This window comes from Asterias amurensis, chromosome 9, assembly GCF_032118995.1.
Source record: "Asterias amurensis chromosome 9, ASM3211899v1".
Lineage (NCBI taxonomy): Eukaryota > Metazoa > Echinodermata > Asteroidea > Forcipulatida > Asteriidae > Asterias > Asterias amurensis.
Genome location: NC_092656.1, coordinates 957,864 through 973,126, shown reverse-complemented (window position 1 = coordinate 973,126; position 15,263 = coordinate 957,864). Strand labels below are relative to the sequence as shown.

Genomic DNA, 15,263 nt, shown 5'->3' with positions numbered 1-15,263 from the left:
CTGCATCAAGCAGCAATACACTTGGTCGGCATTGCCGAAAAATGCAATAAAAAACTTTTTTTGAAACGTACAAGCTCACGACTTGGACTTGCACGTACTTTGCACGTGTGTTTACTCTACGCATCAAGGCAAAGTCTGCCTCGATTGACGTCACAAAAAGGGTTGGCGGAGTCAACCCCCCAAACAACTTTATGTATTTTTTAAACATATAAATCGTGACAAACAATTACTAAACAAATTGTCTTATTTGTTTGAAAAAATAAAATTCTATTTTCAGGTGAATTTAAACATTGATAAAACTCATTGCTAAGAATGGACACAGTATGCTAAGAGCTCGTGTACAGAGCAGTGTCTTCAGAATGTTCCGGATAGGATCAGGTGGTTTACTACAAAGAACAGGACCACTTTATGAGATGGCCCGCTCACCGCAACAGCCTGTTTTTGACCTGGGAACAGCTACATGTACATGTAGGAATGGTGAGGGTCCAGAGTTAAGCAAGTGGTTGCCCTGCTTTTTCTTGAGCAAGTCCTTAAGGCCGAGTCACACTGCAGCAATAACGAAAACGAAAACGATCACGACGCAAAGAGAACGCATTCAATTGCTTTAATTGCTCAATGCAGAATACGCCCATGCTCATTCAACCAATTGAGGGCGTGCATTGTTAACATACTCGTTTTCGTTCTTGTTATTGAGCCCTGAGTGTCTGGTCAGGTGATCGGTGATAAAGTGATTTAATTTAAGTCAAGATCTTAAAATCAATCCTCTGTTAGAAGCCAGTAGAGAGACTTTAGAGTTGGGGTTATCCTCTCATACTTTCTGACACGGCCAAGATTTCGCATAGTTCAATACTCTTTGCAATCTAAATATGGAAACATCTGTTAGACGAATGTTACTCATCCAATGTTACTCACTTGAGTGAGAGTGAGTAGTCTTTCTGTGCACTTTCACTCTGCCTAACCAGATAGCTGCATTCCTTGCAAGGTTTCAGCAACTTCTCCGCTTCCGTTCGAGACAACTTCCCGTGGTAGAAACTGTAAGAGAAAAAGAAAAAACTTTTTCATTAGAATATTATGGAATGTTAAGCGTGAATGAAACTCAGTTCAATGTTACTGATGTACTCTGCTGGGATGAAACTCACTTCATATTTATGCATTCCTACAGTTATTCACAAAAATACATTGTAAGATTTTGGGTTGAAAAACTAAAAATTGACTAGAACGGGACTTGAAACAAGTCCCACTCTTGTCAATTTTTCTTAGTTCAACCCCAAATCATTAAAAATATACCCAGTTAGCAGAATTCCCTGCTTCCATGCAGAGCCATGAAACTGGGACCAGTCTAGGCTACTGTCTGCCAACGGTCTGCCATTTTATAAGTCAAATTGCATCTCAATAATGGCGTCTAAAATGGCGCAACCAAGATTTACCTTGGCTGGTTCATGATCGGATCAATCCCTTGACTCCGTTTACAGGCAACCAGCTTCAGTGCATGCTACAGGGCCACATTGCTAGAACATAAGTAGTTTTTTCTAACAACGTTTAAAGATTCCCAAGAAAAATATGTGAAAAGTCAAGTAAGAATGCCTTTTCTTCTAAGAGAATGCCTGGAACTGGTTGCCTGTAAATTGCCGCGTGTGACATGGCCGCTAGACTACAAGACTATGACTGACAACTTACGTTTGTGCATCCAAACTTAGGTTTGGGTCGATCTTCTCTCCTTGGACATCATGTTTACTGTGTTTAGACAACTCTAGCTTCAATTCCTTAGAGGGCTTCTTCATTGGTGACTGCTTCCTGGCATTGTCTGGCGTTGACGCTCCCGATCTTGATACTATATTATGTTTCTCTCTTTCTAAAACATCAAACAATTATGGTTGTTAACATTATTTACATAATAATTGTAGTTTCCAATTTGCCGCACCTCATTTATGGAATAATCTTCCTCTACCCATCAAACAAACTGCCACTATACATCAAGAGTCTTCTCAATACATTTCTGTTCAATTTTGGTTTTTTGTTCCTCTGAGCACTTAGAGACTTTCTTTTGGAAGTGTCAGGCGCTATAGAAATGCAGTTGCTGTTATTAATGGTCGCAATTGCTGAGGTCAAACAATGGTAAGGTGTACATGCGTGTCGCGCGGTTTACACATTGTGTATGCAACGTCAACAACTCTCAGCCAATGATAGATTTCACTGACCTAAAATGAGGTTGCTGTTATGTGTCGCCTCGCACATAGCCTTTTTGACGTGGGTAAACCAACCAAACAATGACGAAACAAACTGACTGACTACATATAACACATGAGGGCGCTACAGCAGTGACCTTTAACCGGATGTGACAAAATACACGACCTTTCCAATATGTACAATTCCCCAAAATTCATTTTTATTTAAAAAGTGTAAATATTGACTGGTAGAATCATTGCCTGCAAGTGCCAGTGGTCTAAGTTGACTTTGCATTTTGGCAAAGTGTTGCCCCTTGCTATATTTAAAGATCAACTTGAACAAAATTAACATAATTGTTCTTTTGTAATAGAAAGGTAATTGAGTGTGTAATGATAACATACAAATGAGCAAAACTCAATAAAAATGGTTTTGTAATGCAAACTAACCTTGATTCAGTCCGGGTTGTGACTTATTTCACGCCACCACACAGACTGATTTTAAGCTAGTTTTATGAGGCACTTAGTCTTCAGTGTTGATTTCACTTTTAATTTTTATGTTTTTTTGCTGGGAACCATGCAGGGTGCTGGGAACCATGCAGGGAAGGCTATTTTTCAGATCAAATTTCAACAAATAATAGGGGCGAGAACTTTACACCTATGATCTTATAATCTTATAATAAAAATTTAAAAAATAAAACAAACGAAGGATAAATATTCAAATAGGAGACTTTTGGGACGCTAGGTGGCAGCAGACTTACCTGGTAAATCCATTGTTCACAGAAATGTTCGCATGGTCAGAACGCTGTAAACAATGGAAGTCTGCTTGGTAAGTCTGCTGCCACCTATTGTTCAAAAGTCTCCTATTAGTTTGAGTGATTTGGTTCAAGTTGATCTTTAATGTTTCCATCGCTCCTCCCACCTGTCAAGACTTGAGACATTTGTCTGTTCTTCTGAATCCATTCCCACGGTTGGTCGTAATCAGCTTGAGGTCTGATGTCACTGTCTGGACTCGTCCTCCCCACCCCTCCTCCCAGATGAGCAACATCCGACTTACTCCTGGACCTCTTGAATTCTCCGCCGGGTGATTCTGGCGGTAACCTCGGCAGTTGATGTGACCTCCACTCCCAAGGGTTGTCGTATTCACCCTGGGGTCTCATGTCGTTCTGCGGCGTCTGATCGGGCTGTGGCGATAACGGCGCATCGGAGGAGGAGAGGTTGCCGTTCTCCTCAGCATTGTCCATGGCAACGGGGGCATCTTGTTTCCGGCTGTTCTCATTGGCCAGTTGATCATCTGGGGATTCATCTTCTGATACTCGTCTGTGAAGCTCACTGACGTCTGGTGGTTCTTCGTATTGATGTTGTTGTCTTATCGATGTGGCCTTGAATTTGGTGCTGGATTGACCTTTCGCCTGTGTCTGGATTTCTACAAATGGAATACAAGAAAAACATTATAAAGTGAGATTCTCTTGTCAGGACAGAATCAGTCTGATGTTAAATCAGATCTTCTTTTGTGTATTACGAATCCTTAATCCTCTTCTCTCTGCCCTCTGTACTGACTCCTGAAGACACCTCATGTGTCAAATTTTTAAAGGCTTATTATTTCATGTGTAAGCTCGATCACACATAACATGAATCAGCTCTTATCTACCGATCCCGTATAATACATTTAAGATCTGGGAATTACTGGACAAATGCACGAACAGCACATTTACTACCAGCTGAAACCACAAATACAACAACAAGCAACATGATTTCAAAATGGTCTGACACCAAAGTAGCGGTCAAGAGAAGAGTTTTAAGAATCAAACTTGCATTCACAGCACCCTCGTTGAGCAAAAAAAAAGAAAGCGCCTGATTGGTTGAATGTATTATGAAGCAGGTTGTGCGCTGCAACTTTTACAATAGAGCGGTCAAGTCTGGTGCGGACAGAAACAGTTTGGGGAAACTTCGGGTACCACATTCATTGCTTTGATGCGATTTGATTTATTTGATTAAACATTTAATAGCAGGATGAAAAGGTAACGTGAAGAAATGTTTTAGATATGGAAGGAAAACCCACATGGAAAACCCTAAAAAAAATGGGAAAACCTCAATGGGAAAACCCAAATGGAAAAACCCTAAATGGGAAAACGTCAATGTGAAAACCCAAATAAGAATACCCCAAATGGGAAAACCCAACATACGAATACCCCAAATGGGAAAACCCAACCAGGGATTCTCCCCAAATGGGAAAACTCAATGGAAATACCCCAAATGGGAAAACCCAATCAGTAACTCGAAACCCCACCCAATCAGGTACCGCATGCTGGTTCTGATCTGAGGTGGGATTTGAAAAAAATTGGGTAAGTTTGAACTCTGAGGGCATGTTTTTAGCTTGCGATTCACCGTGCAGGGTAATTTGAGTGGAGCGTCTGCACAGCAGCCGTAGTGCGTGCAGTCTGCTCCGTGGACCGTAGTTCTGTACATAGGCATCATACCGATCAGGTAACCAGACAAAGTGTACAGGGCCAGACTAGGCACTTTCTCTTCAAATATCGTGCTACGATTGACGTCACGCACAGCGTCCTCTCAGCTTGGGGCCTCTTCTTAAATTTGTAAATAAAATGAGAACTAACTTTTTTGAACCTTAGTTAACTGTTTATTCACATTCCACTCATCAAAACACATATTGGGGCCAAAGCTTTATTTTGAAAAAAATACCACTTCCAGGTGACTTTAAAGTGCAGGCCTGATGCTTCATTAAGGCAATTTCTTTTATGCCCCGGGTCATTGCCTCGTTGCCCTTTGAAATGTTCCAATATAAATTTACAATTTCCTCTACGAGTGCCCTTTGGAAAAGACGCCTTGGTGCCCTTGCCCTTTCAACATCGAAGCATCCGGCCTACGAGTGAATGCTGTACACGTTTGTGCCTTTGGGTATGTAATGACACAGACAGTGAAATGAAGTTAACAATCCCAAGATTGAGTAGAAGTCTGAAAGGCTATGATTTAGTGAGGCATAATGTCCCTAGATGTAGTCATATTGTGCGTCTCTAGGGAACAGCGCTCACTACTAGAGAATGTACAATGTGAATCCAGCTATCTCTAGATAGTAACAGTGTGTTCCTAGAACTGGTGCATAATGTATGAATGTAATAATGACCAACAATAGATACAAGGGCCCTCTATGCAGCCAATATGCCCAGCAACCTTGTTTTTCAACTATTCAAATCAATTCAACCAGCCTTGGGCTAGAATCAGGAAGAATAAAGAAGAATTTTTTGTTGGTGTAGCGATAAAAACAGACAGTATCACACTGTACAAAATGCTACACACAGTGTATCAGTTGTTACTAAAAAAATCATCATTGCTACTTGATATAAGAATTCAGTGTGCAAAAGATAATTATATGCTGGGTGAAATCATTCCATGTGTTATGTGTATCGACACAAACGAGTGCCACTTACAGACTATTATGACAACCTGTACACCAAAATAGTGAAAGTAGTAAAATGGCATTAAAATCAAGCGTTGATATTAACTTGTTGTTCTATGTTGACCTAGGTGTCATGTTTTGTTGTGAATATACAATGCTTACAGACATTGATGTAAGCATTGTATATTTGACCCAAATAATATTGTTTAGCGCCAACGCAAATTTAACATAAATTATTGCTGTACCCGCTGCCTAAACATAGAACTCAACTCAAACTGCCTCTAGCTACAGGGCAATCTCAGCAGTCTAGTTGATAAAACATTTTCTCTAGAATGGCAAAGGTCATTGGTTCGAATCCCACACAAGTAAAATGCCAGTGATTTTTTGTTCATAAACCTCAGGGAAGTACTGAGTAGACATTGCTTACACACATCGGTGTATATGGGTTAATCAAATAGAAAAAATGAATCAACAAAACATTAAAGGTTAAGCAAGCTGATTACTTGTTAGTGTACACATGCAAGGATGAATGGTGTTTATCAGTAGATACAACACGGACATAATTTTATCATAAAGCTGCTTATTAAAGCCTGTATACACTTTCGGTAAACAGTATTGTCCAAGTCCCATACTTCGTGTATCACAACTTATTCATAAAATAACAAACCTGTGAAAATTTAGGAGGCGGGAGAAAACAGCGGGAAAACCCACTCTTGTTTCCGCGCGTTTCGCCGTGTCATGACATGTGTTTCAAATAAATCCGTAATTCTCGCTAACAAGAATTGATATTGTTTTGATGTTTTCTCAAAAAGTAAAGCATTTCATGGACTAATATTTCAAGAGAAGTCTTTCACCACTACCTTCTGTAAACCCTGTAAATTATTTGTAAATCTGTGAAATGTTTTCTTTTTTTTCTGTACCGATAGTGTATAATGGCTTTAAGAAGAAAATCTTTCTGTTAAGCAAAAATTAGCAGGATACAATTTGCAACCCACATGTCTGATAGTTCTTTAGCTGTTAAACTTATTTAGGTCAATATAATTTGTTGTGCTTAGCCACCTTTTTGTGCTGAAATAGCTCTTTAAAATTTGGCACCAAGTTCACGACATTACTCACTACAGAAATCACCGTTTATGGCGCTCTGTGAACCTCTTGATTAATGGGCAGTACACTAAGTGCAGAATGCTCTAATAAGCAGAGCATGAAATTGGGCCGAGTTGGTTGCAGGGGACAAACCATGTCTTTGCAACACTAAATGATCTTGAACTTCTTTTCCCTATCACATGATGGTGCATGCATGGTTTATGTAAATGTATGGGGTGGATGACTTGCAGAATATAATGCATGTTAACAAATTGTCAATTGGTAAAAGACAAGATTATCATGGGTTTCACCCTATTCCCCGCAGTTCTTTGAAAACTAAAAATAATCTTTGTAAAATGGAAATGACAAGAAACAGGTGTACTGATTGATGGTTAATGAAACAGAGGACATTGAATGTACATGTACATATTTTTTGCATGTATCAGGCTCACATATATACATAGCGGCATCCCGTGGGAACAAGTACTTAAGGTTAAAAGGTACCTGAATTTCAATACAAAGCTAATAATAGTTCTGTAAAGTGTGTTAACTGATATACATGTACACAAGTAAAGTACATTGACAACAACAAGTCACTTATTTCCTTGTTGGGTTCGTAAGTTCATGCACAACAATACCTCACAATATCCACAACACATTTACATGTACACCATACCTCAACCAACGAGAAAATAACCCCCCCACAAAAACCAACACAACCCAAACTTGAAGAAGACTTCATGCTCCACTGAGATATCTTGAGACAATTAAAACTTACTCTTGAGAACGTCGTATGGTAATGAATAATCATCTTCAGGAATGGTCATCCTATTTGGATCCCATCCTTCTTCTGGTATTTGGTGTCGGTTTTCTATGGCAACGACGTTAGTTTGCAGGCAGAATAGAAAGTGGTAATACCAAAGATGGGAAGAGTTAGTGTCAGTGCAACCTATGTTTAAACTACAAAACTGTGGCAAGTTAATAGAATAAATCTTTGAGTTAGTTCATGTGGTTGATACAAGCACATTTTTGCGGTGATTAGAAAAGTTTTTTTGGGGGTTGATTAAAAGCAATGAGTTGTTTTCTTCATTCAAAGCATGGCTTCTGCATTGAATAAACCAAAGTTTTGGTTGATAAATAGCAGAGTTTTGGGCTTAATAAAACACACAACTCTTTGCATTGATTACAAAGCTAAGTTTTGATGTTGATTCAAGCAAACTTATCTTGGTTGTTACTGTCCGAGCAAACTTCTCTTCCTCTTGGTGCACCCTTAAAGATTTCCCACAAGAAATGTGCCTATCCCTGTTACTTTTAAACGTACATGTTGCTCTACATTGAACACGAAGGTGAAATTTAAAAGCTTTCTAGCTTTGCTCCAGGATGAACATGAAGACTCGGGAATATAGATGAATTCAAATGAAATGAAATGTAGACTGCTTTTGTATAAACCCTTTTTTTTGAAGATATTGTCACCAACCACCACTGTGATTTTTGTTTTAATTTTTTTCATTTTAAGAAACAACAACAAAGATGCAACCATTTTGATACACCAGATACTGCATGGTTAATTTATACCAGATTTTTTGAAGCAGGATGTCAACATTTGTATACAATTTACATGCAGGATGTTGAAATCACTCATTTATAGTATTTTTCTTTTCAGACAGAATAAACAGGGTGTACAAAACAAGCTGTCTACAAATCTGAACAGGGTGGGCAGAGTGACATCCGGTCACCTCCTTGGCTCAATCATAGTTGGACTTCTTAAACTACACATAGTTGGGTGACACACTTGGGGGGGGGGGGGGGGGAGGGAGGGGTGGTTGAGGGGGATCTAACAAGAATCACAAGGTGTAAGATAACCATCCTGTGAAAGACGCGGGCGTTGAAACAGCAACAAAGAAAGTGTTTGTGGAGACACTGTGTTCATTAAACTCTCTCTATGTGTTGTGCTGGCTGTCACCAGAGGTTCTCATCAGAACTACCACAACTCTGTCTCCGCAAACCTCACTAGATGTTTTAAATTTCATACTGAAAGTGTTTGGGAAATCTTGAAGGGTTTCAACAAATACTGACAACAGTTGGTTTCTTCTTAAGACATGTACAAGGTTTGTTTCAGTCATGCAACTTACTTTTGACTAAGTCATATGGCAAGGAATAATCGTCATCAGCATAGGGTTGGTCCGGCATAGGACCGTCTTCTGGCAACGTGCCAGATCGCAACTCTTTTAAGAACAATAATAAATCAGATGTTAAGAGCAGTGAAGTTATGATGAGCATTTACAGATGTATTAAGGTTAGTAATGTTAATGGTTAATAAGCAGCGATAGTAAGCAGTTTTCACACAAACAAACACAGTTTTCCAACATTTAGTAGCTGTGGGGACTTCCATTAATTGTGTAAAAGGCCACATAACTTTATGTTTGCCACGCATTTATAAACAGTGCAAAGCCAGAACACCCCTTTGTTCTCCAGCAGCGTCCTCAATGGTTTTGTCTACAAAAGCAAAAGAAGGACTGCCATTTTATGCTTTGTTAGTCCTCGGTTTGAATCCTATACATGCCCACATCCACACACAAGTGTGTAAACACCTGCAACCAGGGACCTCTTATTTCATGTATTTGTTTGTAAACATTTTGGGCAACAGCTCGACCACTGTTTTGTACACATTACTTTCCAACTGGGGGTCTTCACCCCATTGGGGACCCTACTGTCCCTTGTGTTGTTAAGTTTGAACAAGTATACCCACACCCACACATGTTAGTAGAACCAGATTGCTTTGTGAGACAGTCATAGCCAGAGTCTTTGTGAGACAGCCATAGCTACAGTCTGCAAAAGACTGCATGATTTTAAAACACCCAATGCTGTAGAAAGCTGCAAAAGCTGTTGCAGGAATTCAGTTTGCCATTTTGGTATGGTGCCTTGCCTTGAGGACAATGGAGACATTGATCATTGTGCAGAACTATTCAACACTTCCATGGGGTACCACACCAGATTGCTGTGGCTTTACGGATTTTAATATACACATTTACAACCACAATGGCAATCAAGTGCTGAGGGTTACATGTATCTGTCTTGATTTTAGTTCAAGAAAAAAAAGCAATGCCAACCAGGTACATATTGCACAAACAACAAATCTGAAAGTTTATGTTGCTGGATCCGGATTTTGCAAGTTTAGCCGAAGCAAGCTGAAGTGAAATGAGGTCCTCATCAGAATGGCTTTGACTTGATGTTTATGTTTAGTTTTAAAAGGTCTAAAATGCTTTTTGTAACTTAATTTCATTTGCGTATGGATCACAACTCATGTGTATTGGCTCAGTTGCTATGTAGCTTGTGCAATGGGGAAACTCAAGACATAGCACAAATGTTACAAGAACGCACTCACCAGCTTATACTGTAAATATACTACATTCCCCATCCCGGAAAAAAAAAAAAAAAAAAATGACAGGAAGTTGGGGCTGGAGAGTTGAAGTTAAATAGCCTCATACTGCTTATCATATTAGACTATTGTTAGCAAGTCACTTAAAAATAGAACCTGAAAGGAACTACTTGTTTAATAAGAATCCTTGGGGTAGATATAAATACCGCATCTGGCACATAATTGAAATCTGCTAATTAATTTCCTGACTTTCCAGCCAAGAACAAGTGATGAATTGGACAGTTTCTCACGAAACACCGCCATCGAAACCTTCAACTTACGTTTAATAACACCATAGGGGACTGAATAATCATCTTCAGCGTAGGGTTGATTGGACAAGGGTCCTTCTGGTCCCATGGGTAGGGGTCCACCGTCCATCGAGGACTTCAAGACGTCTTTGGGATCGCTGTAATCATCAAGAACAACAGGCTGTGGAGAGCAAAATAAACAATGGAGTTCTTTTATCGATCCATGATTGCATTATTGCGGACCTTATATGCGAAAGAGTCGGGCAGTTCTTGCTAGTGTTCAATTTGTACAAAGCGACACAAATATTATTATAGGTGAGATTTCCAATGAAAATGTCCCAACATTTTTGAGAATTTTGGCATTTCCATCATTTCCTAATACCTTGAGTTATAAATTGCAGAATTCTTAGGCTATGCAGAATATAAAAAAAATAAAAATAATTCTGAAGAACTAACAGCTTTTTCTCACCAGGCAGACAAACAAGAAGAAGTAAGAAATCATTTGCAAACTTTGTCTGAAATAGGTTACTTGTTTGTTTGTTTGTTTGTTTGTTTGGCTGGTTGCTGGGGTATTGTATTTTTGTTTGTTGTTGTTGTCGGTGACTTTTGGAGGGGGCTGTTCATTTGAGAACAAAGTGAACATTTTATTGATAGTGTTTTCAATGTGGAACACTATACAATTTTTAAGGACTGGTAAAATGATTCAAGTTGAAAATTGATTTCCACTTGTCAATATACTGATAGCTCTCTCTACCAAGTACGAAATGTACGAGAAAGCGATCTGGGCTGAATAGAATAACAAACCACATTGTTGACTTTTGCTGATGTAAACTTTAAAGACTGTCATAAAATTTTACATTGAGATATATCAGATAATATCCGGGTGTGACGCTAAGCATTGATGATGACTGTGTGCAGTCAACCATTACAAGACAGTGTTTTTCTAAAATCTTCAAATGCGGCACAGCAATATTGATCGAGTCACTGCCGTGGATATTAAAAACAAGAATTAATACTGGTCCTCATTAAATTGAAAGGAATTTTTGAACCAACATCAGTTTAAATTGATATGATTGGAGGAAGGACAAGATCTTGTTACAAAACAAAAATGCAAACTACAGTTGATTTTCCAAAAGAGCCCCTTATACAAAAAAATGGTGCACTTCCTATAGGAAATAATTTATTCCAAGTCAAAACTCCTTTTACAAAAATTTAACCACCGACTCTTCATGTACATTGTCCTACATAATGTACATAGTACAGGTTCATTTTAATCGTAAGGCCGGGAATCCATGTGTCCTCCCTGCGTTATGCATATATATGCGCAATATGTAAACATGAAAATAATACAAGCCAAGCAACGCACACAATTCCATACAGCTACCTTAAGGAGACAAACAGAAAGAGAAACAAAGAGATGGTTTCCAGAGGGGAATTCTAAAGACTAGGGGTGTTACACAAGAAATTGTTTGTACAAAGTAATCAGGGAGGTTCTTTACTACAGGGACAGAGGAAAGAACAAAAGATGTCTCTGCAGGGATAACTACAATAAAAATGTGTATGTCTGAAAATAGTCAACCGCTCATCAACGCACACTAACAATAGAGACGGACAAACCATTAATCATACATGTATCCCATTGGATGCTTCACTAAATTTTACTTTGTCCACAACAAAGACTACCAATTATGCGCACACAACAACAAGACCACTTATTAAATAAGTGCAACAAAAATCAATCAACACAACCCTCCACTGACAGAGCAGTCATATCATAAACATTGATTATTTGAATAAAGGGTCCTTCTGAAATTTAAGAATTTAAGCAGGAATTGTTAACAATGTTTTTAATGTTGGTTATACAACTGAATCAGTCGTTTTAAGATGTCATTTTAAAATAATTATTTTACAGAAACAAATTGATCAACGGTACAGGAACGGTACATGAACTTCATAATCAGTAGCTATATTCAGATTAGATTTGTTTGTTTTAATTATGGTTTTTTATCCTACATTTAATAATAATAATAAGAAGAAGAAATGCTTATATAGCGCATTTCAGTACTGCAAGTCCTCACAATGCGCTTTACAAAACAAATAAACACATTATTGTATAAATTTTATACAATAGAAAGCAACAAACATGGACCACGGTGATGGTCACCATGATGGTCAAGTGATATAGACTTCATGACTTGCAACCACGAGGTTGTAGGTTCGAATCCTACCAAGCTGATTTCACAATGACTAGAATAAGTAATTTGTCTAGTTAGGGCCTACTGAATCACAATTTCTTGTTTTGTGCTAATTGTTATCATTGACGTTAAACCAAAATGTTTGTATGAGAGAGATTGGCTGTTGGCTGCCAGCTTCCTGTTTAATATCCCCTTGTGGGAGTTTGCTGAGTTCCCTTGATGGGAAAATCGTCTATAAAAAAACCCCCAAAATCCTGTAAAAAAATAATGCCTTTAATATTAGCAACACATCGAGTCTGCCACAGAATGATCAATATGAATAATATAATGCCTACATGTACATATAATATCCTCTGAATAATCAACCACTGCAGCTTGCTCCATATTATCAACAAATTGACAAGAATTTGCAAAGTAGTATAAAACATTCCCTACTTTTAAAAATATTTCCCACTTTTTTGTTTTTGTTATATACTTCTGGCAACCCTAGTCAAAAAAACTGTTGGAAATAGGCAATGTCATTCAGATAATTTAAAGTACACAAACGAGTTTTATATACAGACAATTTATGATGTTTTGGTGTGATAATAAGATGCTGTCCCCTAAAGTGCAAGCTTGTGCCGACAGAAAGAGACAGAGAATATTTACATGCGTAGCTCTTCTTGATAACCAGTATCAGAGGTATGAACATGCAAGTTTTCCCAACTATGTTTTAATAGAATCCAGGAAATAGAGTGCATTTACTGCCAGACAGTTGTTAGAAGGAGAGAGTTTGGATATTTATTCCCCCTAAACACAGCCAGCAAAGAGGATGTACATGTACCGGTAGGCTTACAAGTGGTACACTTTACTGTCAACACCTTCAAAAATGGAGCATGGATACAGAAACGAAAGCATTATTAATCAACTGCGTGCCAAACAAACAACAGTATTGGGAATTATAAATAATCTAGACATTATGCATTGAAGTCATCTTAGAGGCAATAAAACGATGATGAAACAATGGGAAACAAAAAATGTGCGGCGCACAAGATAGGCCAATATGCAACCTTTTTTGACCACTTGCATCTTGCTCAACTCAAATAATGTCAAAGTCGTTGTTTTGATGATTTTGTTTTGTTCTTCATTAGGCCTATCCCATGACTCTCAATAGATTCACCATTCTCTTGTACAAGTGGAAACTATGTCCTCTCACTATCATAGAGGTTAAAACAAACTTTTTGAAATGTGCAGTACTTTTGATGGCCTGAGGGCGTGTGTAAACCAACTCTACTTGATGCAAAACACTTAAAACATCAACATTGTCATTATTATAACTATTTATTTGGCCATTCTGATAACACTGATAAAACTGCATCTGTGATGCAAGGAAATTTAACACTTCCTTGATCGAACAAACATCGCAATGACACTTGCCGATAATTAATTCCTTTGTTTTTTTATGAAATCTGTGTATCCCTCAACAATTGGTTTTGGTGTGTCTGTCTAATTGTTTTGTTTCAACCGATTTTTTCAATATTTTTTTTCCTTGCTTCCTTTTGAGCCAGTTTAGTGACGCACTCATTTTCTACTTGATAGAGCCATTACAAGCGACAACATGTTTTAATATTTTAAACAATCTGTGTTGAAACTGTGGCACATTTAGTTTTGCTCAACACTGTTCAAATACTCGCAAGTCGCTTGTACAAGTACCTTTTAAATTGAACACGAGAGGGACGGAGACCCGCATTGCCCTTGGGCGCTCGTCGGCATCCTGGCTACTCACCAATGCACCCAAAGACATTATCCACAGGGTGGGAGAGAAAGCCCCCTGGGTCTGACACCTCACATTTGTCTTGGGACCAGACCAGGCCAGGATTCGGTACATGTATTGCATGTATGGCCAAGTCAAAATTTCCCTACGTACATGGTTTGGATACATCGGACAACCTGTTTTTTTCCGTCACTTTCGTTTAACAGTACTAATTGAAAGTGACCAATTTGGACAAGCACCTTACACGCTTCCAGATACTGGCCCCCACATACATTTTTTGTACAGATGTTGTCATCAACAATTGTTGACCCATTCCTTTAAAACCATCAGCTCGGGTCTAGCTGTTTATTCCCGGCACTTCCTTTCCCTCATGCAGTCAGTAAAATGTCATTGCAATTGCATTGAGAGTGCACTTCTGCAGGGTACATGTACATGAACCCCTCGTCGTCGGCTGTCTGTAGACGATTGCCAAATGAATCTGCGTTTAGAACTCACACTGTGTGTGTAGCTCACTGAATGGAAATGACATTATATGGGCAGACAGAAATTACAATTTGTCTTCACGCTCTACTTAAGACTAGGAAGGAATGGAGGCAAGAGCACTTTACCTCCCACGAGTGGTTGGATATTACACAAGACGAATTTTAAGATTTTAAAGAGATTGTACTAATTAAAGGATTACATTTAGAACTTTTATAAAATCCTTTTAAAGATAACAATACAACACTGATTTCATTCACATTGGATAACAGGTCACAAGAAAACATTGATTTTGCAGAGGCAGATCTACATTAAGGGAGGTTGGCCAGCTCCCCATCCCACCCTCCCATTGGGCAGCTCCCCATCCCACTCTACCACACAGTCAAAAAGTTCAGGTCTCCTTATTTGATGGCACAAATCCTTCAAAAACAAACTACTTGTATTTGTGAATTCTGTTAAACTGTAAACGCCAGTAAACTAATTATGCTGTAGAAAGGATCAGGCAC

At 38.6% G+C, this 15,263-nt stretch overlaps 1 protein-coding gene across 3 annotated transcripts in view; it reads right to left on the bottom strand.

Moving 5' to 3' along the window:
- LOC139941428 (uncharacterized) overlaps positions 1-15,263 on the bottom strand; it is a 40,308-nt gene that overhangs the window by 6,221 nt on the left and 18,824 nt on the right. The window contains exons 2-7 of one of the 3 annotated variants that reach the window (XM_071937912.1): positions 10,363-10,510; positions 8,796-8,888; positions 7,442-7,534; positions 3,085-3,588; positions 1,678-1,852; positions 913-1,032 (exon numbers count right to left, since the gene is read on the bottom strand). In XM_071937912.1, coding sequence (XP_071794013.1) covers positions 913-1,032; positions 1,678-1,852; positions 3,085-3,588; positions 7,442-7,534; positions 8,796-8,888; positions 10,363-10,510 — 1,133 coding nt within the window. The remainder of the gene's footprint in view (positions 1-912; positions 1,033-1,677; positions 1,853-3,084; positions 3,589-7,441; positions 7,535-8,795; positions 8,889-10,362; positions 10,511-15,263) is intronic. The other 2 variants (XM_071937913.1, XM_071937915.1) reach the window with 2 other exon arrangements.